General features: G+C 31.9%; 2 protein-coding genes across 2 annotated transcripts in view; one reads left to right on the top strand and one right to left on the bottom strand.

Annotated features, from left to right (window-relative positions):
• Duox (dual oxidase) overlaps nt 1–20704 on the bottom strand; it is a 193202-nt gene extending 172498 nt beyond the window's left edge. The window contains exon 1 of the mRNA XM_080158071.1: nt 20149–20704. Coding sequence (XP_080014197.1) covers nt 20149–20661 — 513 coding nt within the window. The 5' untranslated portion in view covers nt 20662–20704. The remainder of the gene's footprint in view (nt 1–20148) is intronic.
• Sec5 (exocyst complex component secretory 5) overlaps nt 1–26107 on the top strand; it is a 305887-nt gene that overhangs the window by 203274 nt on the left and 76506 nt on the right. The window lies entirely within an intron of this gene.

The following is a 26107-nucleotide window of genomic DNA, read 5'->3' as shown; positions in this document are numbered from 1 at the left end:
AAACTTTGTGTGTATGATCTTGAGGGCATTTAGAGCATCTTTTATTAAAGACAGTTTGAGATTGGACGACTCCTTCTACCCCCTTCTAATATAAAGTTTAGCTAATATAATATTAATAGCATAACATATATATATACCCCTGCTAAGCTTGTTCTTTACTCTTAAATTATGCATGCATTACTTGCCCCCTTCCCTTAATTCCCCCCTCTCCCCCTCAAACCCAAAACTATGCAAAAATTTCAAAAACTTTCCTTCCCTTTCTTAATAACCACCTCCACTTTCCTCTAATTCCATCTCCCATAAAAATTGGCCAAATTGCAAAATATGCCTTGACCAATGGGTTCACATGTACATATTATACTAAACACTATGGTAATTCTGTGGTCTAAATAATAAAATATATCTTGACCAATGGGTTCACATGTACATATTTTACTAAACACTATGGTATTTCAGTGGTCTAAATAATAAAACATGCCTTGACCAATGGGTTCACATGTACATATTATACTAAACACTATGGCATCTCTGTGGTCTAAATAATAAAATATATCTTGACCAATGGGTTCACATGTACATATTATACTAAACACTATGGTATTTCTGTGGTCTAAATAATAAAATATATCTTGACCAATTGGTTCACATTAACATTAAAAATACTTCCAACTTATATATCCTAGTTCACATGTAGTACATATTACACTATGGTCTCTCTGTGGTCTAAATAATAATGAATATTTTATCTTAATAAAATTAGTATTTTTTATTATTTTCTTTTTCATGAACCAAATTCAAGTAACAAAAAAAAACAGTTTTCTACCATAAGGTTTTTAAAAAAATATAATAATCTAGATATTACACTTATTTTAATAGTACTAAATAAAATATTATATTATTTTATGAAATGCTCCTGTTACATGAAACCAAAATACTAGTCAAAACTGAAGATCATTTTTCTTAGTAGACTAATCTATTTTAAAACTAACCATTGAGACCATCCTTTCATATAAAATTACCTATAAAGTTTATATTTAAAATATTTTGAATATAAAACTAGCTTTATTATTCTGTAAATAGAAATAGTAACTTTATCCTTTTAATTCTTACAAATCCAAGCATCATTCAAAGTCATGGTTATGTAGAAAAATGAAAAAAATACCAAAAATTCATATATCAAAAAAATGTAAGCAAACCCCGAATTTAGGGGGTGCAGAGGTGGTAAAAAGGGGAGGAAGGTAAAGGAGCAAAACAGCCAAAAAGCGCATCCATCAAAATAAAGATTATTTTTACATTTGATTGTTAAACGTCTACGTCACTTTCTTTCTTCAAAAATTTAAAAGTTAAGCGGGAGGGAGGAGTTATAAAAAATCCCCCTTTGTCCCATTTCTTAGTCTGATCTTTTAAAGGAAGCATTTTTTTTCTTTTTATGATTATATTTGGATGGTCAAGCCATTATTTTTCATCAGATTGCATAAACATCTTTAAACACAGAAATTTTATCCATAAACGGAGCAGCCATAATAAACATTTTCAAACTTTATTGAAGTAAAAATATTGAAATATATTAAGTAAAAACAAAAATAGCTTTAACTTTTTGAACATCCAAATGGTCTGTACATAGAAAATCACAGTCGTCTACATGTTTGCCATAAAGAGTGCACTAGTTGTTCTGATATGAATATAAAGAACCATAGGATCAGTCAGACGGGAACACCTAATTATAGAGTAGCTGCGCTATTGAAAAAGGGGTATAAAAGAAATGCATGGAATCCTGATCATCAGTCACGAGTTACGAGTCACAGGGACAAGGGATGTGCACAAATAACGCAGCAATCATGGGCTGTTAACAGTTTAGATGACAGTACAACAGTAAGGTACAGTTAGTCAATTTAAATGCCAACTGATGATTTAAAACTTTCGAGAATACTTGAAACTAGGAAAATAAAAAAAAATAAAACTTATCCTTATTTATCCCTTAATCGTGCAACAAAAACTTACCCGACTACCCTCTAAAACTTATGTGCCCATATGTTAAAAAATATCAGGGAATTGTGGATGGTCAATGGGGCGAATAATTATCTACCCCAATCCCAAATTCCTTAGGCATGCAAATATGTTTAGCTGTGTAGTTCTAAAATATCAAATGCTTAGAATTTTAGAATCTACTTCCATCGAATATCACAAGTACAACTTTATGCCTCCTAAGAAAGGAAACTGTTTGATTTGCCCTCCATTAATCTATCTTTATATCCCATTAAAAAATGTACTTTACACCTCAAACATCAAAATATTTTATTATTTACCACCTTACCGTATATATTTCGAATAAATTAGATAAATTTCTGGCCAATATTCTTGTTAAATAGGGCAATTTTGATAAATATAGTCTTTTTAAAATCCTTATAAAATACATAGATTTCAAACTATATCAGTAAAAGTTGTATTTTAATATAAAGCTTTTTTGAAAACCGAATTGATGATAACAAATCAGTTTTACATAAATATGTAAAGGAATATCTTATTTTAAATAATCATGGACAATGTTTTCTAAGATATATCTAACCACTAAACTGGATTATCCATTTTAGGGAAAGCTTTTTAAAGGTCCTAAGATTGTTTTGGGCTGTTTCATTTTTAAATTCCGGTCATTGGATGGTTTATTTTCCGCCCTCCCACTTCAAATACAGAGCCTAAAGATGCTAGATGCACAGCCTCATGCAAGTAGACTAAAACATAACAGAACTTAATTTATTGAATCAATCAGAAAAAGTAACAATAGTATTAAGTGCCAAAAAGAGTTAATTTGATAGCTATAATCTCAACACACACATTTTAGTATCACCAGCGAAGCTATACTATAAACAGAGTATTTCTACATATACGTTAATTTGGTGTATGAAATTTTTTGTTTACCTAAAAATCTTAAAGTTCAACTAGATAATTGTTGATTTTGATCATACATGCAATTATTTCACTTCAATCTTACTGTACAATACTTCACTGTTATGCAAAACAAAAACATGAAATTCTTTTATAACTGTTTTCTCTGAAAAGCAATGCTTGCTAAAGACAGACAGACAAACATCATATTAGTTAGCATTTAAAATATTGATATATTCAGGAGCTGAGTGGTAATCTCTCCACCAGTGAAGGCTAATGTGTTGGTTTTGTCCAATAACTAATTAAAAAGTTGTAACTGCCAACTTATTAACCAAAACTATGGCCATAAAAGAACAAACAAGAACAGTTATCTGCATCTAAAAAAAGGAGTGGAAAATATTGAAATGAAAGAAAGAGAAACATAAGGGAAATAGCGAAATTATTAGGATTTAGCCAAAGAATTTTAAAAATTACCAAAAAAATTTTTTAAGTCTGAATATTCTTATTTGAACTTACAAATATTCAAATTCATGATATTTCATTAATAATAAACCTTAATGTTTATGTATTATTTTTCCCTTTATATTGAATGATCTTGAAAGAACAGGAGCTTAAGTAGCAGTGTGTGTATTCAAAAATTTCCTGAAATTTAATCTTGATTCTTAAAATTTGAAAGTTTCAATTTAAAATTTTTGTGTCCAAAGAATCAATCTTTGAATAAAGGAATATGTATTAAAATAAAAATTGGAAAGAATTTTAATGAATATAATAGATTTGAAATCTGCATAAAATTTTAAGGATTTTTTATAAAATTCGTTTTTTATATAATTCATTATTTAAAAGCGCAAATCCAATTTAAGTTAATAAATTTTGACCAATAGGATAGTTGGATTGGAAACTAGCTGCGCTCTAATTGGTTGAATGATGTACGTCACTTAAGCTTCTCCAATCAGGGCGCAGATAGTTTTCAATCCACCAATCACAGATGTCAAAATTATTTAACTTAATTTGTATTTGCGCTTATAGATAAAGAATTATACAAAAAACGAATTTTATAAAAAATCCTTAAAATTTTATGCAGATTTCAAATCTATTATATTCATTAAAATTCTTTCCAATTTTTATAGCTTAATATGTATAGTTAGTTATACAGGAAATTTAAAAAAAATGAAATAATACTTTTGGAACATGGGATAGTGCAATTTTAAGTTTTTTAATGTGTGAGGGAGGATATGTGCAAATTTTTAAAACTGTTTTCAAATATCATTAAAAACTAATAAGATTTTTGAATGAAATTCAAGAAGTTTCTGACTTTTTGATAAAAGCTTTCTTTAGAAATATGAAAGATAAGGTTATATAATTAATGACTAACCTTTGAAATAAAATTACTCTTATCAAGATATCGAGGGGTTAAATCATAGACTTAAAGAACTAAATGATAAGAAAAAAGAGAAGTCAGCAATCATGCTAAACAACTATTTAAAAAACGCAATAATCTGTAATAAAAGCAATAAAGATATTACTTATAGCCAAGGATAAAAAAAATACACCTCCTTGCTCTCCGCCCCCCCTCCACCTCCGGAAAAATCTTGAAATCCCCCCTGGTGTGATGTTAAATGGATTTTGTTCAATTTTAAGCAATCAATACATGAGAGAATGAGAAAGAAAAGGGGGAGAGAAAAAAAGATATTTATAAACTACAAAGATATAAAAGGTTGATTTTTTATTGGACAATAAATATTTTATGCACTTACAAACACAAGAATGCACACACACCATACACACACACAAACACACATACAATCAACACCAACATTTTAAAGTACTTATATTGACTTAGGAAATATTATTTATATAGAACACAAAGTTACATGAAAATAAGACAGAATAAATTCAAATTGAAATTGGACTTTTTTCTAGACCACTGTAGACCTCCGTATTAACCCTATTTTAGACCACTGTGAATTTCGGTATTACCCTGTTCTAGAACAATGTGAAACTCTGTTTCAACCATATTCTAGACCACTGTGAACCTCCATATTAACCCTGGCCTATACTACTGTGAAACTCTGTAATAACCCTGTTGTATACCACTGTGAACCTCCGTATTAACCCTGTTTTAGACCACTGAGAACCTTCATATTTACCCTGTTGTATACCATTGTGAAACTCCGTAATAACCCTGTTCTAGAGTCTAGACCACTGTGAAATTCCGTAATAAACCTGTTCTGGACCACTGTGAACCTCCGTATTAACCCTGCTTCTATGAAATTATGGAGCATAGAAAATTGAATCTCATGATGTGCCCTCCGCCCCTGATATCCCCACGCCTTCCCTTGATTGGGGAGCTATCCAATAATAATCCTCGCCCCAGTATCTTTACTTTATCATCACAGTAAAACTTTTTGGGATTGTTTATTACTATATTTTAATTCAATTACAATTTACAATTTATTATCTAAAGTTAGCCTTTACATAAAAATAAAAAATAGTAACTGAGGTATTTAAGAAAATTTTATGGTTAACTTCTGATAAAAGGTATCTCCAAAACGTTCATATTAATTAAGATGATTTTTTCAGGACAATTTGTATCATATTCCAAAAAAAACATGGATTAAAACCATTAGTAAAGAATAACACAATATCTTTAGGTGCATTTATTTACGTTTTAAAAGAATAATTTTCATAGTGAGTTTGCTAGGATAAAGGGGGATGTGACTGTATGAAGGAGTATGAAAAAGCTAAAAATCTTAACAACAGCAAAATAACTTATAAGAGTCTGGTTAAAGATCATGTTATTGTTGTTCTACACTTATTATGCATGTTCGAATATTTAATTCGCAACATCTCTATAAACACAATTTTATAATCTTTACATTTAAACAGGCAAAACAAAATCGAACTGTACCTCCCTTTTTTTAACCCCGAGTACATAAATATCTATGAATTTTCTATTGGTGATTTTTAATCATAAGGCACAAATCAGTAAAACTAAGAAAAAAGTTGAGATAAAGTATTTTACAGAAGACAAAAAGAAAAAAGGAAAAAAAATTTAACACTAAGATCTCGTAAACAGGTTTACTGACGGTCCAACAGGTTTCAGGCTTCTTGTTGGGTATTTACGCTCCCCCAGTCCCGTTCAAAAATATGTTCTCTTGAAAAAAAAGTTTTCTTTGAAGCAGTGCAGTGGCGCGAAAGAATCCCTCAAACTCCCTCCCCAACCCGGGAAAATTTGAATAAGCGCGAATTTGATCAATTTGATTCTTGTTATTTTGTGCGCATAATATTAATTCTTAAAAAATTAGCATATTCTTTAAAACTTAACTAGAATATTATGAATATTGGAAAGAGTGTGGAAGAGGGGGTGGGGGGGGGGGTGTATTTTTTTGTTTTTATCATAAACATCACATTATACTATTAATGCATTCTACATAATGCATAATAATAGGAACGTGTTTTGAATATTTAAAAAATGAAAATCATAAATAAGTTATTATATCTTATAACTAGATATATTAAATTGGTAGAGTACACGTAGATAGAATTTTAATATAGGTAAAAAATTATATGCCTAAGGGGTGTTTTGAGCTCTTTTTTGAAGAGGGGGGGGGGGGAACCTCAACAACCGATATACAAGGGAACCTCAATTTGATAGTAAATTCTAAATTGTTTAGAATGTTATCAAAAGACAAGTAAAGGTGTTGTATAAAGTTAATCAATCTTATCTATCAACAGTGATTTTCAAAATATCCAATAGCTTTCAAACAGCCCCCAACCAAAAAATCTTAAGTAAAACATAAAAGTGCTAAAATTACATATTATGCCGTAATTCTTCATTAATTAGAGTAAACCCTACTCTTAGTTGTGTTCACATATTGATCCTATGAAATAGATATTAAGGCTAAAGATTTCGAAAAATCCCAGTACAAATAGGCTGTAAATTTTAGGGAAGCATCATAAATGTTTTGGTATGGGTTTGGCTATTTTTTATTTTCCTAGCCCTCCCCTAGTGGCTAAGTATATGCGTGATGTCAATGTTTTAAAGATAAAATGGGGTCTTAATAAACTTTTGATAGAAAATGCGACTAATACACAGAGAGAGGGGACAATAAGCTGTTTATTACACTAGTCCCAAAAATTTTAAATTAGCGTTTCTTATTCGTTGGCTTTAAAACTTTTGGGAACTAATGGCGTTTCTTATTTGTTTGCTTGAAAATTTTAGGGACTATTAGTGAATTCTGATTGGTTGAATAATCCAGTTAAGTGTCCAAACGTTTCAAGCTTTAATTGTAATCTACAGAGGGGTTAATTTTATGTATCATCACTGGGTAAGTACATCAATTTATCGGCCATTGTCCTATACCTTTGGATCCTGATATTACATCTTAACAAGAGAACAAAAAAGTCAGCTGTAAAACCACAAAAATGACAAATTTATGAAACTCGATTCAATTTAATTTTTTTGTGTTAAAAAAATAATTCACAAAGAAATTTTGTAGACGACGCGAATCAGCTTTTTTTCACAGGAGGAGGGGAGTGGTCAATGGAGATTAAATCATGACATGTACACTACATTCTTTTCTTCCTATAATAATTTTTGTTTATATGAGACATAATGTTACAAATAAATTAAAAATTGGAGGAAGGTGGAGTAATTTATCGCCCATTGACCTCTCCATGTTTTTCTCTAACTTTCCAATAAAAAAAGGTGTTTCAGCCTCATCAGGTTTGGAAGGGAAATTACAGATAAATATTTTGCAAATATTTAATTTAAAAACTTAGGTTTACGGGAGGAAGGGGGATTTACAGTATTGCTTAGTGGACAGAACCGGATTAATTTTTCATGACAAGAAAGCGTATCACCAAATCTTCTTTGAAAAGCTAAGGTAAATTTTTAGGGTTCTTGATCAACAAAAATTTATTGGCCTATAGAGGGTTTTGCCAGAAGGGTGTGAAAATTGAAGGAATACAAAAACGGTAAGGCAGACCTAACCAATTTCAATACGGTGTTGATTATAAAACAATAAAATTCATTATTTTTTAATATCCAGGAAAGAAAAAAAATACACTCTACATAATATGAAAAAGTCGACAAATTTTACAAAATTTCACAATTAATGAAATAAGAAAAAATCCTTCAAAAACAACATATTGAGTTAAGTCTACAAACAGCTGATGGAATGATACTTACTTAGTCAATCAGTGAGGGAAAAGGAAACTTTATGCTAGGCATCCCAAAAAAATTGTTCAATCATCGACAAAACTTACCTAAAATTTAAAGTTAAATCATTATTAAATTGCAAAAATAATTTACAAAACAGAAATTACTTATCTTAGAAAATTACTTAAGATTTGGCTCATAACAAAGAGTATTTTCTTTAATATTTGTGAAATATATGTGTCTTTATGTGTGTGTGTGTGTGTGTGTGTTGTGATATGATTACAGTTAATAATAAAAGGTGGCAACTATTCAAGTAGGAGACAGTTTTTAAATATTTTTCACACTTTTTTTTCATTTTCAATAATTGGTTTTAAAATGAGATTTTTGCTTGATTGAGTATTTTATAAAATCACAAATAAACAACATTATCTACCATGTATTTATCAAATTACACATAGAGAATATAAAACATTCAATTTAAAACATTATTTATATATATTTGTAAATTGTTTATTTCCTTTATAAAATTTCTAATTTAATGTACAGGAAAATGGCCAAATTATTCTTCTCCAATTCCTTCCTGTAAACTATTGCTTGTGAAAGGATTGTAGATGAATTAAACCGTCATCGTCTTGTTCCAATCTGGCTTCATTACTTGTTGATTCTTTAGAACAGATAAATTCTTATAAAAATTGTTTCTTTAATTCTTCTCATTGAGATAGATAGTAGTCGAAATGAAAGAGAGGGAATTATCTAACAAGGGAAGAAAGAGAGGTGAGGGGATAAAAAAGAGGGGGAAGGTTAAGGATGCTTAGAAAATATGACATTATCTAATTTATTTCACTTGGCCCGTCCTCTGTAACTTCAACAGGTACGTGGCAAGTCTAAAGGTATAATTTCAGGGAACAAAAAGCAGAGTACAATGGCTTTTTCCACCCTTCCTTTCCTCGCCCACGCAAAAAAAACACAAACAAACAAAGAAAGACTTCACATCTAAGACTTAAGAGGGGGGGTTAAGGTAGAAGAGAATTAATTTCCACCATCCATTCCCTAAGGACATGGTCATTTGTAGATATATTTCTCGTATTCATTCGAATCCGGTGGATAGGAATCGGTTCTCATCCATACGAAAAAACTATGTCTAGCATCGAATTATATCCAGCTTTCTACGAATATAAAAATGTACAATAATGGGCGTTGCTACAAAAGACCTACTCTACAAAAGACCTACCCCTACAAAAGGTCTACTCTACAAAAGACCTACCCCTACATAAGACCTACTCTACAAAATACCTACCCCTACATAAGACCTACTCTACAAAAGACCTACGAAAATATATTGTTTTATAAACATCAAATTTATTAATAAAGTAATACATAATCAATACATGGCCGCAGCGCTCGGCCCCCTGGCCTGCCTAGCCGCGGGCGCTCGGCCTTCTTGCCTATAACCTAACCTAACCTTACCTAAATATTGTAAAAAAAAAATATTAAAATTTGAAAAAAATCTACCAACCACTTTTTGTAAATCAACGAAATTCTAAAATATAATTAAGGTAATGTACGATAAACATTCATACATTATTACATATAAGTTAGGTTAGGTTAGGTTTTAGGCAAGGGGGCCAAGCGCCCGCGGCTAGGCAGGCCAGGGGGCCGAGCTCTGCGGCCATGACCTTCTAGCATTACGATTTTTTGTAGAGTAGGTCTTTTGTAGGCGTTGGTCTTTTGTAGGCGTTGGTCTTTTGTAGAGTAGGTCTTTTGTAGGCGTTGGTCTTTTGTAGAACCGACGAGTAGGTCTTTTGTAGAGTAGGTCTTTTGTAGCAACGCCCAATCATGAGATTAAAAACAGTTTTTTAGCCCGTGCCTTCGGCACCTCGGGGCTAAAAAACTGGTTTTAATCTTATAATTGTACATTCTATATCCGCGGAAAGCTGTTTATAATACGATGCGAGAAATAACTATTATCAATATTTAAATTTACAAGGATATTACAATTGTGTATAATTTTTTTCAATTAGATATAATCCTAGGTATTGTCAAATATGATAAACTAGAGAGGGTGAGAAAAGGTCCAACTTAACAATACCGATATTTGTTCAAAATATATTGAACAAAAGACCCCTGATAAGCTTCAATAGAGATTAGAAAAAAGCCTTTATTATTATTTCATTAAATATATGACTCACAACAGATAAAAAATCATCTAGCATTTATCAAAATTATGCTTAGCTTTACTTTGTTATTTCGTTCATATTTTGTGCTAGTGTCCTTATTTCTAGGTTATTAAATTATTTTAACTTCAAAAGGTTGATTATATAGGTAAAAACTTACTAGTGACCTAACCTCTATACAACAGAGGCTCTATATTCGAAGATTTAAATAGCTTAAAACCTACCAAAAACCTGAATTTTGAAATCAAAAAGCATAAAACCATCCGGAGAATATGTGAAGGTTTCCATAACTCGGTTCGGACCAAAAAAAATTTGCACCTTTCTTTAACAGGATAGAGAAGTATTACAAGTACAGTGACACCTAAGATTTAAAAAAATGCAGTTTAGAATAGATTTGTATCATAATAATGATAACAAAAAAATAATACCAAACCACTTTTGAAATAAACTTGTAAAGTCCCACCAAATGCTTGTTTGTGACTTTCAAAAATACCATTGCAGTAAAAACAACTTATACATATAACACAAGAATATCGTAAAATAAAATGTACATGTTTCACAAATATATACAACACTTAACTTACAATAAATAATTTTTAAGCTTTTATATTTTGAATATCATACTTTGAAAACTACAAGGAAGAAAATGTGATTTAACCAAAAATATTAAATCATCTTCATTGATCTAGCCTTTAATAAATTTTTATAATAATTAATCATAAAATGTTAGCACACGCAGTATCAAACAAAAAACTGTTATATATTTTTTTAAAGTAATTAATTGTTACAATTTGTATACTTTGTACACACTATGGCTGTCAGTCTGTATGTTTTGTCTGTCTATCTATCCGTATATCATCTGTATGTAACGTCATAATTGAATTTCTGGATTAATTTAAAAGGTACCTAGTGAAAAAGGATGTAAATATTTTTGGCAAACTTAGTAAAAAAAAACTAACTTCACCTTTTCTCCCACCCCCAAACTTAAAAAAAAAATAAAAAATGTACATACGTTCATAGAATTTGATTATAAAGTGTCCAATTGTATTTAAGCACGGTTGGACAGTGTATGGTAGTTATTTAGTGTGTGTGTGTGTCTGTGTATGAATGTGTGTGTGTGTGCGTGTGTAATATTTATGTATTCCAAGTGTAAAAAAAATCTTTAACTCCAGGGAGAAAAAACTCCATATTTTTGTGTTGAATTCTTAAGTGCTTGGTGCACAAAATTTTGGGGCGTAGCAAGAAAAGTCCAAGGGGGCGATTTTTAAAGTTTCAAATTTACAATTTAAAAAGTATTTAGAAATAGGATATTCTTACAAACAGAATACTTTGTTTATGTATTTTTTATAGATTCTTTTTATGCATTAAAATAAAAAAAGAGAATTGTAAGGGGGGACAGGGGGAATTTGACCATTTTCTTGGAATTTTTCAATCTACGCCCCGTTTACAAGGCTTGGCCGGCCAAATAGCTGTCAAAAGTCACATAACACACACATACATACACACACACACACTTCAACCCTATAAAAACACAGATACATAAATATTTTATCCACTAAAAAACATTGTAAAAACTTATCAGTTGTTTTAAGCATATAATGCATATACAGTATTTATGTAAGATAAATATTCAGTTTTATTCAAAAATTAAACATCTCATTAAAGATTAATTTATAGGTAAAAAACGGCTGAAAAAGTACAAAAGCAGTTTTAATGTTGGAATCGATAAATGTATGTATAACCAAAATTGAGGTTGACAAAATTACTCATTCTGTAGAAAAATATCGGTTTTTGAAAGGTTTAAACGCTGCTATTTTGAACTAACTTATCTAGATATACTAAAAGTGTTCAAAGTTCTTAAATCCAACGAATGAGAGATTGTGTTTATAAAACTTAAGACACCAATTAAATTTACAATTCATTGTCCACTTAAACTCTGGGATTTTTGTTGGTTTCTATTTTGTTCTTTCTAGTACAAATAAAAATGGGTTAAAAAATTTACAATCACCACCAGCTCCCCCCCCCTCACTCCCCCCACAAAAAAATTGACCAAAATTGCCTAAAGTGGATGAGAAAAATAAGTGGTTAGGGGAAGGCATTTTTTTAGAGTCCAAGAAAAAAATAAATTATTTTTTTTGTGGGTGGGGGAAATGGGGGAGAGAAGAGGGTGAATAGCCCAATAAAACAATAACCACATACATTAGTTTATTTACTCATAGATTAGAAAAAGTTTGAAATAAAATCAATAATATTTTACATTATACAAATAATATATAGGCAATACACGAGATTTTAAAGCAGTTTTAGGCCATTTTTGTGATCAAACCAGTAGTTTCTAAACCTTTTTGATAAAATACCTTGAAATGTACTCTAAATTACCCAGCAATAAGCTCAAAATACAATGCTTAGATATGTAAAGTACATATATGTATGTTTGTAATTTAAAACTAGTAGAAATATAGAAAGTAGAACACAAGAATAATTGCATCCAAAAACAGCGCAGCAGTATTAAACTAATCATTTTCTCAATAAAAAATGTTTAAAAGACTAGTTTGGTCTGACATTCTAATTTGATTGGTAGAAAGTTAAATTTTAGCAAATTATATTAAGCAAGACGGATGTACGGACATATAATTAAAGAGCTTATCCTACTAAATAAAGATGACAAGAGTAAAGGGGAGTGGACACACATATAGAGATGCTTTGCATATAGAAAAAAAATATCTTAATTTCAGTTACAGCCCAATTTTTTTCGCTCAAAAGGTCAACTATAAAAAGGTCACTTAGACTAGAAAATAGTATTTTCTGTACTATTTGAAATAATTAAAAGAACGACAGATTGTAAATTGATATTATTATTGCTGTTGCTATGCTACTTATTAATATAATTGTCCTTGTTTAAAGTGAAGCTAACTGGAGACCATTAGACCAGAAAAATTAATGTGTGATTTTATTTCTAGCATTGCCTCCGGATAATTAACTAAACCAGTTGTCCGTTTAATATCTCTCTTTCAAAATATTTATATCATTAGTAATATTATGTGATTGATTGATTGCTTAGCCACTGTTATCTTAATTGGGCAGGTCAATTAAAGACAACTTAGTCCAGACCCTTATTTGAACAGTACAATATTTTGACAGTAATAAATCTTCTAATAGAGTATGCATAAAACTATAGTCCAATATCTTAACTTATTAGATTACTGAATATTAATTTATAAATGTAATTTAACATTCACCAATAAGTCTGACATTAGCTATGCTTAAAACTAAAGTACAATATCTAAACTTGATTTCTTAGCCACTGTTATCTTAATTGGACAGGTCAATTAAAGACAACTTAGTCCAGACCATTATTTAAACAGTACAATATTTTGACAATAATAAATCTTCTAATAAAGTATGCTTAAAACTATAGTCCAATATCTAAACTAATTAGATTACTGAATATTAATTTATAAATGTAATTTAACATTCACCAATAAGTCTGCAATAGCAACTATGGGCTTTGCCAATATAGTAGGGTAAATCTACTCATTCGAGGATTAAACTTATTATCCCGCAAAAATAGCTTAAAACCTGCCAATGACAAACCTAAATATTGTAGACTAACCACTCTACCCGTTTTGAAAACCTTACTATACTAAATATACATATACAAACATAGTACGTAGCATTTTATGCTTGTTAAATGATCGTGTGTGAGTGTGTATTTGTGTATGTGTGTGTGTGTGTGTTTTTGTGTATGTGTGGGCGTGTGTATGTGTGTGTGTGTGCGTGTGTATGTCTATGTTTTTGTGTAATTGTCTGCATTAATTAATTGGTTATGACATAAATAATTGTGTTTGCTACCAGGTTTTGTTATAAATTATCATAATTACACAATCAACAATTAGTAAAACCAAAAACTTAGCAAAAAAAGTGTAATAGGCCATTTTAACGCTAGTTTTCTGGATTTTTCATTTATTACTTATGACACAATAAACTATCAAATACTGTTTATAAAGCTGTCTCAAGACATTTATGAATCATCTAATGAAGGACCAGTAAATCTCTTTGTGGCAATTCACAAAAAAATTTTTTTTATTTATATTGACTAGCAGCTACCCCCCTCTAGGGCCCCTTGGTAGATGAGAGGTCAAGCCGTCTTTTAAAAGAAATGGTAAAAATGATAATGGGGGGGGGGAGTATGATTTATTTTTACAGGCGATTTCTCTAGGAATGTAGAGGTATCCAACACCCCCCCCCCAAAAAAAAAAAAAAGAAGATCATAACGATTCAGCGGTTCGTGAGATCTTTTGGTACAAACTGGCAGATTACCTGTCTCTTACTACAAGAACTTTTAAACTAGTTAATAGCTTTTTTATTAATGCTGAAAATATTATTAATGACCATTAGATGAAAATTTAAAATAGGGCACATTCCCTATACCCCCCACTCCCATCCAAGAATGGCCCAAAAATGCCCTTTTAAATATACATCAGGGCTCTTAAGCTAACAAGGTTTATAAATATCATTATACAGATGATTGGACATCATTTTTCATATTTTAAAAAACAAGGAGAAAAATATGAAAATGGCGGACAAATGCTGAAATTTTGTGGATATATCGTAGTACAGTGGTTTATTAAGGGATCTAAATGGATAAGACAATGGACGATAAATTGATGTACATCAATAATGTGAATAAACCAAAATACCCCTAGTGTCATTAAAGTTTGAAACAATCATATAATTAAGGTACCCAAAGTTTTTAGGCCAACAAATGAGAAAACTTTGGGTACCACTTTAATTTACAGTCACTCCTTAGGTTTATTTGAATGAATGTCTACAGTCATTTCTACAAGGTTCTCAAAACTAAATTACGAGACATCTAAATAAGTGCTACCCCTTCTTTAATACAATGTAATTCCAACCTGAATGACAAACAGACTCAAGGTCATTAGTTACAGAGAAGTTCTGCCACATGTGTAGTGGACATGTATATCTGTCTGTCTGTATATATACATGTGTGTATGTTAGTATGTCTATCTGTCTAGAAAGGTTAATGTTATTAGAAAAGTGTAAGACTTATTTAAATAGGTATAACTGGGCGAATATCAGAGAATTTGACATAGAGAGAGAGCGTAAATGGCAAAAAGTTTGGAATTTGTCCTTTATTCCTATAAACATAAGAGATTTCTCGTTTAAATCAATAAACAATTTTCACTATTTTAATGCCAATATCGCTAATTTTAGGCCAGAGTCTCCAGAATGTACACTTTGTAGACTGGACAGGAATCTACCCGCACCCAAAGAAACTGCCCAGCACTTTTATCTGAACTGTCCTGTCACCACTAGTATTACTGCCAACTACTTCACAAACCTTCTACAAAATATTGAACATAATTTTGAGTCAAGCTGGCTGTTAGTAGGAGTTCCAAAAACGCTCACCAGTAACCTCATAACTGTATTGAATATCGAAATTATTCTTGTGTTATTTTTCATCTTTCAGTCAAGACTGAAAAAAAAGCTTCCATTAAATTCAAATCTACTTGAATTCATTTCCTTTCAAAGGAAATTTTTGCTTAAAAATAAAAGTTATAAGCTAGGATATGAAAAATTAACAACAATACAATTTGACCCTGGATAAAATTTATTTCTACTCTGTCGGTTAGTCAGCTCAAGTATGCTATACAGGGTAAATACCTAGGTAAGGGACCAGTCGATAATGATCCTCTGGCGACTCTTAAACCTAACAGGGTCAGAGCTGTCTATTATCAGAATACCTGTCCCTGCCCCTCTCATCTTAATTCAGTCTGCTAAACACATCTTATATGTGATACACTATTTTTTTTTTGGAGGCTTTATTGATGACTGGGCTAGGGGAATACCACAGGATCTGTGACTTGAGTTATAGGGGCAATACCAAGGTAAGGGACCAGTCGAAAATTATCCTCTGGCGACCCTTGTACCTAACAATGTTAGAGCATTCTGCTCTTAATAAAACTGTCCCTGCCCAGGATCTGTGACTTGAGTTATAGGGGCAATAATAAGGTAAGGGACCAGTCGAAAATTATCCTTAATTCATCCTCTGGCGACCCTTGTACTTAACAGTTTTAGAGCATTCTGCTCTTAATAAAACTGTCCCTGCCCCTCCTTTCTTTATTCAGTCTGCCAATCACACCTTAAATGTGATCCATTATAATCTGAGGAATTAAAATATGACTGAACGAAGGGAATGTCACAGATTGTAAAAATCTTTTTTATTTAACCAATGTAATTTTGAAATGCTATTCTTTTATATATGTGTAAATAAACAATTTTTACCCAACTTGAATATTTTAAATGAGTTTTAAATTAATATTGTTATACTTTTAATGTAATCTTTGTAAGTAAATGATAAAGACAAATAAAGAATCAAATAATAATAATAATAATAATGTTATTAATGGTTAAGAGATGAGATCTGGGTTGCTTGAAATCCATCTTTACCAGCTAATTAGGTCAACATACATTCCTGTCAAAAAACGAATTTCTAACATTAGCCAATAGGATATTTGAAAAAAAATATCTATAATTATTATCAGCCGATAATAGGGGCTGTTTTAATTCAAGATTAACGACGCTCTTTTGAGGATTATAGAACTTTTTATAAAACTATAATTGTATTTATAAATGGCAAACAATAAACCCTTTTAATAATCGGTCTTCAATACATCAAATAATAAATATAGATAATCTAGATGACCAGTCTCTTATTCAGACCACTAGCAACATAGTGTAGGAATAATCCTACAACAGTATTAGTTGGAAAATGTACATAAAAAAGTGCAGTTTTTTCTTCATTTAATGCATATAATAAGTCAACTATATTAAGATAAATTTGATTTAGGAAATTTTGTACAAAAATTTCGTAAGCATGTGTTAATAAACTTTATATTGTCGGTCCCTATTAAATTTGTTGGCGGTTTTATGAAATCGCCAATTAGCATTGAGTGGGTGCTGGTAGAGTTTTCTAGGAATGCGGTCACAGAACACGGAGTATTTACACTCTTAAAAATATTTTCATTTTGTCTAAAGGGTGTGTGTGAGTTTGTAGTAGAATTTGAGAAAGAGGTCTACAATTCTTTGGAATTATTTGTATTGGTCACTAAATTAATAAAGTATTTTTTTAGGCGAACTAAAATATATTATTGCCCCACAATTTGTATAAGAAAAAAATATTTTGCGATTTTCAATAAATTATGCCTTAAAAACCGGTTTTTCCAAAGTACCTATTTTTGTAAGATTTTTGAATCATGTCCAATTTGAAGAATGTGCAAAAATGCGTATATTTTTAAAATACAAATTGCGCGGCTTGTGTTAATAGTAGAAAAATGTTATGCATATCGTTAGAATCGTCATAAACTCTAGTTTTTGGGTGTTTAAGGACTATTCCTGTGCTACGTATAGTTTAAGAGCTACGTGGTAAAATGTTCCAACTTTTCAACCTTTCTCATATTTTTCAACGTAGCTTCTGTACTACAAATAGCATGGCTATGATACAAATATTTCTAAAAACTAGAGTTTATGACAATTCTAACGGTATGCGTAACATTTTTCTACTATTAACACAAGCCGCGCAATTTGATTTCTAAAAATGCACGCATTTTAGCATACTCTTTCAATTGGTCATGATTCAAAAATCTTCCAAAAATAGGTACTTTGGAAAAACTGGTTTTTAAGGCATCAATTGTTGAAATTCGCTATATATTTTATCTTATACAAATTGCCCCAACCCAATAAAGAAATTAATTTCTGTCGATAGCAAGTGGGTTATATTAAGCAATACTTTTGTCCTATTAAAAAAAAAAACACCCTGTATGTATTTTTTTCCAAATTTGATAATGGTTGTGTAAGAAAAAACAGGTAACTGTATATGTTTTTTTACAGTGTGTTTAAAGGGCAGTCAATAAAATGCAATTCCTAGGTCTATCAATGTCTTTATGTAGAAATATTTGTCTGTATACCTAGTTGTGAGTCTACTCTATAATTCCTAGGTCTATCAATGTCTCTAGGTAGAAATATTTGTGTCTATATACCTAGTTGCGAGTCTACTCTATAATTCCTAGGTCTATCAATGTCTTTAGGTAGAAATTTTGGATCTACTGCAGTTCACGGTAAAATATTGCTGGTAACGAATATTGCTAAAAATCTATGAATTTTAAAGGCTGCTAACTGCCAAACGGCTGAACGTACAAATCATACCCGCACACCATTTTAAGGGGTATAAGAAGGCCTTTAAATAATCTGGAATAGCCAAGATTCAATGATGCATAGGGAAAGCTCCACTGAAGAAAAAACACGTAAAATAGGCCTTTTTCGCGCATTTCTCTGCACTGCGAGATAATTATGCATTATTGATTTATGGCTTTTCCAGATTATTTGTAGGCCTTCTTATGCCGCTTAGAACAGTGTGCGGGCAAGATCTGTACGTTCAGCCGTTTGGCAGCTAGCAGCCTTTTAAATTAATAGATTTTTAGCAATATTCGTTTCCAGCAATATTTTACCGTGAACTGCAGTAGATCCGAAATTTTTGTGTCTGTATACCTAGTTGTGAGTCTACTCTATAATTCCTAGGTCTATCAATGTCTTTAGGTAGAAATATTTGTGTCTATATACCTAGTTGCGAGTCTACTCTATAATTCCTAGGTCTATCAATGTCATAAGGTAGAAATATTTGTCTGTATACCTAGTTGTGAGTTTACTCTATAATTCCTAGGTCTATCAATGTCTCTAGGTAGAAATATTTGTCTGTATACCTAGTTGTGAGTTTACTCTATAATTCCTAGGTCTATCAATGTCTTTAGGTAGAAATATTTGTGTCTATATACCTAGTTGCGAGTCTACTCTATAATTCCTAGGTCTATCAATGTCTCTAGGTAGAAATATTTGTCTGTATACCTAGTTGTGAGTTTACTCTATAATTCCTAGGTCTATCAATGTCTCTAGGTAGAAATATTTGTCTGTATACCTAGTTGTGAGTTTACTCTATAATTCCTAGGTCTATCAATGTCTCTAGGTAGAAATATTTGTCTGTATACCTAGTTGTGAGTTTACTCTATAATTCCTAGGTCTATCAATGTCTCTAGGTAGAAATATTTGTCTGTATACCTAGTTGTGAGTCTACTCTATAATTCCTAGGTCTATCAATGTCTCTAGGTAGAAATATTTGTCTGTATACCTAGTTGTGAGTTTACTCTATAATTCCTAGGTCTATCAATGTCTTTAGGTAGAAATATTTGTGTCTATATACCTAGTTGCGAGTATACTCTATAATTCCTTTTGAGTCATGCTACTGTGATTAATGGGAAACTAATAAGAACATTCTACAAGTACATAACAAACTTTTTAAAAGCGAAGCTTTTCTATAATTAAGGTAGGTCCGTCCGTCCGTACGTCTGAGATGGATAGCTTTTTTCATTAATTTAGGCACGTTAGAATTGTCCTATCGATTTCAAACTTTGCATGGTGTTTTTATAAATATTCATTAGGTACATTAGATGATGAAAGAAAGTAAAAATGAATAAAATATTAGTTTATTATATAATATTTAAATTTTCAGTTTTTACACTTCAGTTTTTTTTTGTTTTTGTTGTTAGTCAAATAATGAATATGCAAACACTATCATTTTATGAATAATACTTAATATTTAATAACTATAGTGTCCTAGTCCTCAGCCTCTATGGGCTATACAAGTGGGAGATTTCCTCCATTTTTTCTTTGAAAAAAAATAACATTTAAAAACTGTTTTGATAGTTTTTCGCTAGTGAAATCCAACCCTGCAACACTCACCCATCGGAAAATAGCTTAAAACTCTCAGACGACCATTAGGTGTATTCATTGAGAAGAATAGCCTAATAATAATAAGTTCATTAAATTATTGAAAATAATACCAAATTTTTTTACCTGTCCAAAGAAAGTTTGTAGAGCAGTTCTGTTCTTCAGAGATCCCAATCCGTCCAGTCCCTTCATAAACGCCTGCGACAGCTGTCGCGGACTGGGTCGATTCTGACCACTCATCGTGTACACGCCATCACCGTATGACGGTGGGGTCTTACGGGTCAAATGTGACTCGATGGAACCCCAGTCAGGGTGGCCGAGATTGTTGTACCAGCCGTCGTAGCGCTGCTGCTCAAACGCATTGCTCATACTCACGGTAATGGTGTTGGTGAAGTTGTTACCGCTGCTGCCGGCTGAATTATCGGCGTTGCTATCGGCGGCGGCGTCTTCCTCAAACAACCTTTCTGCGCTAGCTCTGGCGGCGCTGTTCTGCTGCGCCATCACCACGGCGGATGATAACATAAACGTGATGACCAGGAATCCCGCCGTTAACAACAGCTTTGACGGCGTCAAGTGTAGGTTGAACATGCGGCGGAATCTGACGGCCATAGTGCCGCCTTTATTCTTCCGTTCCGCCATTAGTTTAATGATTCAAAATGTCTTTTTTTTCTGTTTCTTGTTAATTCCTGTTAGAAGAAGGATATATTAAATGTTTGATGCACCGAATGATAGACTGACATACTATCATAAACTAGTTATAGAGCAGCTACACAATAACGAAGAAGGATTGCGGAATTTTAAAGCACCAAAAATCTGAAAATCTCTTTTCCTCGAATAATTAGATTCTATATTTTGTGCCTAATTGGCAAATATGTGCATAGACGGGATGCTTAAGGAAGGGGTTGGTGTGTGGGGGGGGGGGCGTAGATAATAAGACTGTAAAGTCTGGTCCTTTAAGTCTTAATTGGATAAACATGCGGATAGAGGAATATATAATTCATCAATATAGCCTAATCAAACATTTTCTGATAGGTGTCTGTCTGTGTGTCTCTAAAAATTATGACTAAGTAAACTTTAAAAATCTATTATAATTATATAAAAATTATATCAGAGTCTATTAAGAAAGTTGAATGCCTCAAAATGGAAAACCAATGCATCAGTGATTCATTGATTACGCAATGTAGATATTTGGAACGCCCCCTTTCAAATTCCTTATTCGTAGCGCAGCTACTCTTTCACTAGGATTTGTACAACAGAGTAACTTTTTGTAGAAATTTAAAGTGCCTCTAGGGGCATATCCAATAGTATCCAAGTATTTTAACTAAATCTTTTTTGATAACAAAGTACATCTCCCTATCTCTATCCTATTTTTCGGCACGTTTACTTATCTATGTGGTTATCATGGTTAATTTATAGGGTATATTATTTCTGGTAAAGCTTTATCAATCAAGTCATTTAGTTCATTCATTAAAATTAAAGTACGTTAAAATCAAGTACTAAAATTCAAGAAAGAATGTGTCTTATTTATAAACTAGTGGATGTGCCCCTAGCATCTAGAGGCTCTGTATTCTAAGGGAAAGAGATGGACACAAAAATAGTCTAAAAACATGCCAAGACTTGATTCAGAAATAAATAAGCCTAAAACCATCTCAGGACCATTGTAAAGCTTCCATAATAAGGAAGACTCAATCAGTTAGGTTGTTATTGCTATCTTAAGCTAGTAAAAAGCAAGGTTTATTGGGGCAAAGGTGAAAAAAAAACAAATCACCATTCTACGAAGATGAATCTTTAATATTGCTATTGTTATTGTTATTAAAATTTATGAATAACCGAAAAAATACTTTTATTTGTTAAAAGAGGGGGTAAGTGAATAAATATAGCATAAAACCACTAAATGCGCGCCATTTCACATTAGAGATCTCAATTGTGGACGCTCTCTGTATGTATATTTTTCAAATAATCAACATAATCGTTTTAGCAAAGTGACTCTGTAAACAAAACAAAACGTTCAGAATTAACCTAAACGTTGACTCAAAACCAAATGGTAAGATTTGTTTCTATACCTCTTAAATGGCTTAAAACCTCACTGGACAAATATAATGATCTACTAAGAAGAAAAATAAACATAGCATTTGCTTTTTATTTCAGACGGACAGACAGACAGACATACACTTATTATATATTCTTGATGTAGAATGCAGGGAAAGGTCAATGATAGATATATAAATCCAACAACAAATTAAAAGATTTAAGATTTTTAAACTATTTACGTAAAAAACATGACGTTTATAGAAGTACTTTAACAAATTATAAATTAAAGGAGTAAAAACAGTTATTTTCTTTAAAAAATTGTTAAATAATTGAAAAATAATTCATTCAAATAAAATATATCCTTTCCTCTATTCTATACACTTCATTTTCTAACCATAACAAGCAACACGGTTCATTTTTCACTTCTTCAAAAAATCACCTTCTTAAAAATCACTAAAATAACTAATAAAAATCACTACATTTTCTATTATTTTCCTATAGAAAATTGTGTTCAAAATAAAACAACAATATATGTTGTTTTACGTGGATTGTTTACAATTGGTTGAAATATGTATATCAGCTGATTCTTAACCAAATCAACGAAAACTTGAACTAAAGTACCGTATTGTTAAAATGCCAACAAAAAAATGAAAAACTTATTTATTTTTTTTGCCTAATTATCACACAAAATTGTCACATTTTTTAGATTTTTTTTCACTTTAAAGTAATGAAAAATTTATTCACAGTACCCAAAATAAGGTCGGGTACATACGTAATGACGTAATGCGTACGTATGCTCCCTTCGAGTTGTTTGACTAACCACGACTAAAGTATAATATAAGACGGTTCCTTCGCTCTTTCGTCGTTGTGATACAGGGTGTCCCACCATTTCCGTAAAAATATCAACAGCTACAATTTAAATCATTGCTAAAATCAGAAAGGTTTTTGATTATATTGCCTATATGCTATTCGAGACATGATATTAAATTTGAAACCTCCTTCGTTTAAAAGATCATAATTTTTGACTGTTTTAAACAGTTTATATATATAAATTTGATGAAAATTGATGTAAAATCAGATATATTTATATTTATAATTGTTATTTTAATAATTGGATGTTCAGCTTTTTGTGTTAATGTTATCACTTGTCATTTTAAGTTTGGTGATTCTGATATTCTTAATGGATTAATTTTCTTATTTGAGCGATATGGTACATTAGATCTTTGTGCGAAAGTAATGTTACACCGTTATAAAGAAGTTAGGAGGTGGGTAAAGGAGTAGGGGGGAGGGGGAGAGCCACCTTGCCCCATCCCCAGTTAGAGAGTGATACGGTGGGGGCAAATTATTCCTCCGTTTACCAATCCCCTCCTCCCATGTCTTCCCTCTGGCTGAAATTCATGTTAAAACTCCTCCTGACTTTAATTTTTTGGGAAGAGATTTTTGACTCGTACAGGATGGGGGAAACAGAACAGGGGCATTTCAGGGATTAAGGATTAAACTTAATATATGGATAATATACAGAGGAAGTACGACCAATATAGAAGAGAAGAAATTTTACACGTTGCAAGTGATGGGTTAGTGAAGGGGAGGGAAGAAACAAAAAGGGATTAGGATAGGTAAAAATGGGCACAATAGTAGCAAATTTTATATGTTGCAATTGATGTGTTAATGAAAGAGAGGGAAGAAACAAATAGGGATTAGAAAGGTTACAAACTTACACTAGAGTAGACAATTTTACATGTTGCAAGTGATGAGATAGTGAAGGGGAGGGAAGAAACAAAAAGATATTAGAAAGGTTAAAAATGGGCAATATAGTAAAAAAAATTACATGTTGCAAGTGATGGGTTAGTGAAGGGGATAGAATAAACTAAAAGAAGTAGAAAATTGTATATGTTGCAAGTGATGGGTTAGTGAAGGGTTGGGAAGACACTAAAAGTGGATTAGGAATGGTAAAAATGGGCAAAAACAACCTAAAAAGTTATTGTTTCATCAAAATCAATTTAAATCCACCTAGCTCCCAAACTGCTGGCATCACAGTCTCTGTCCACACATCAACAGTTACGAAATTGAAAGTTCCATGGCTTGGCAGCCGCGACGAAGCCTCAATTAAAATTTGGATGCTTAAAAAAAATTGGATCTACTGCAGTTCACGGTAAAATATTGCTGGTAACGAATATTGCTAAAAATCTATGAATTTTAAAGGATGCTAGCTGCCAAACGGCTGAACGTACAGATCATACCCACACACCATTTTAAGCGGTATAAGAAGGGTTACAAATAATCTGGAATAGCCAAGATCCAATGATACACAGGGAAAGCTTCACTGAAGAAAAAACGCGTAAAATAGACCTTTTTCGCGCATTTCTCTGCACTGCGAGATAATTATGCATTATTGATTTATGGCTATTCCAGATTATTTGTAAGCCTTCTTATGCCGCTTAAAACAGTGTGCGGGCATGATATGTACGTTCAGCCGTTTAGCAGTTAACAGCCTTTAAAATTCATAGTTTTTCGGCAATATTCGTTACCAGCAATATTTTACCGTGAACTGCAGTAGATCCAAAAAATTTAATAGGAGGATTGCATATTTAGGTCAGGTTTAGACTTCCAGCTGAAATTCAAAATTGTAAAACAGTAATATTTTGATTTACATTGATAAATTATTTTACATATCTATATTCAAACTAGTAACTTCGTCCCTAGCCTCTAGGAGGTTCGACAAACGAAGGGTTATGGGAAATCCCCCTGGAAGTATTTTTCATCAAATTTATCTATTCAGGCTGCTCCCCCCCCCCCCACCTTTATTTTGATATTAGGTGAGGGTCTGTAAGAGCTACTCACCCTCCTAGAAAAAACCTAAAAACCATAGCATGATCAGTAGGGATATTACCTGAAAAGCCCAATTGTTACTTTTATATTCAAAGATAATCATGTTAATCTATCTGCACTTTTGTTTCTGCTAAAAATTATTGAGATAATTTTATATTCAATTTGTTTCCCTTGTTCATGGAGACATATACACAATAAACATGACACACACACACACACACACACACACACACTAAAGTTCCAGTTTGAATTTAAGATATCTAGTCTAGTCAAGTCCACCTCCCTTTGTTGATGGCCCTCTCTATCTCTGTTCTAACTCAGTGTGAGTAAAATGGTTCAAGTTCAACATCTCTCTCCTCCCTCACCCCCTATCAGATTAATTCCTCGACTGTTATAACCCCCACCCTCCCCTCCCAGCCATCCTTCACTTTAAAACCGTAAGATCTTGTATATCTCTCTTTCCTTCCTCACACACACACTCACGCACACTCATGCTCGCCACACGGAGTATCTGTGTGTGTGTGTGTCTGTGTGTGTAGCGTCCACCAACTCCCTTATCCTGTTGAACTTGACATTGGAGGCATGGAAAGAGGTGGCTGGGGGAGAGGTGGGAGGTTAGGGAGGAGAACGACGGTGTCGACGGTCGTGGAGCTCTTATTACTGATGATGTCCATCAACAATTAGCTCACAGAGCATCAGAGATAGAGAGATAGATAGATACAGAGTATGAGAGATAAATACAGAGTATGAGAGATACAATGATAGATAGATACAGAGTATGAGAAATACAATGATAGATAGATACAGAGTATGAGAGATACAATGATAGATAGATACAGAGTATGAGAGATACAATGATAAATAGATACAGAGTATGAGAGATACAATTATAGATAGATACAGAGTATGAGAGATACAATTATAGATAGATACAGAGATAGATACAGAGTATGAGAGGTACAAGTATAGATAGATACAGAGTATTATAGATAGATACAGAGTATGATAAATAAATACAGAGTATGAGAGATACAATGATAGATAGATACAGAGTATGAGAGATACAATGATAGATAGATACAGAGTATGAGAGATACAATGATAGATAGATACAGAGTATGAGAGATACAATGATAGATATATATAGAGTATGATAGATACAATGATAGATAGATACATAGTATGAGAGATACAATGATAGATAGATACAGAGTATGAGAGATAC

This window comes from Acartia tonsa, chromosome 4 (genome assembly GCF_053477335.1).
Source record: "Acartia tonsa isolate MP-2025a chromosome 4, ASM5347733v1, whole genome shotgun sequence".
NCBI classification, from domain to species: Eukaryota; Metazoa; Arthropoda; class Copepoda; order Calanoida; family Acartiidae; genus Acartia; species Acartia tonsa.
Note: the sequence above shows the minus strand (reverse complement) of the source record. Positions and strands in the feature narration are given on the sequence as shown.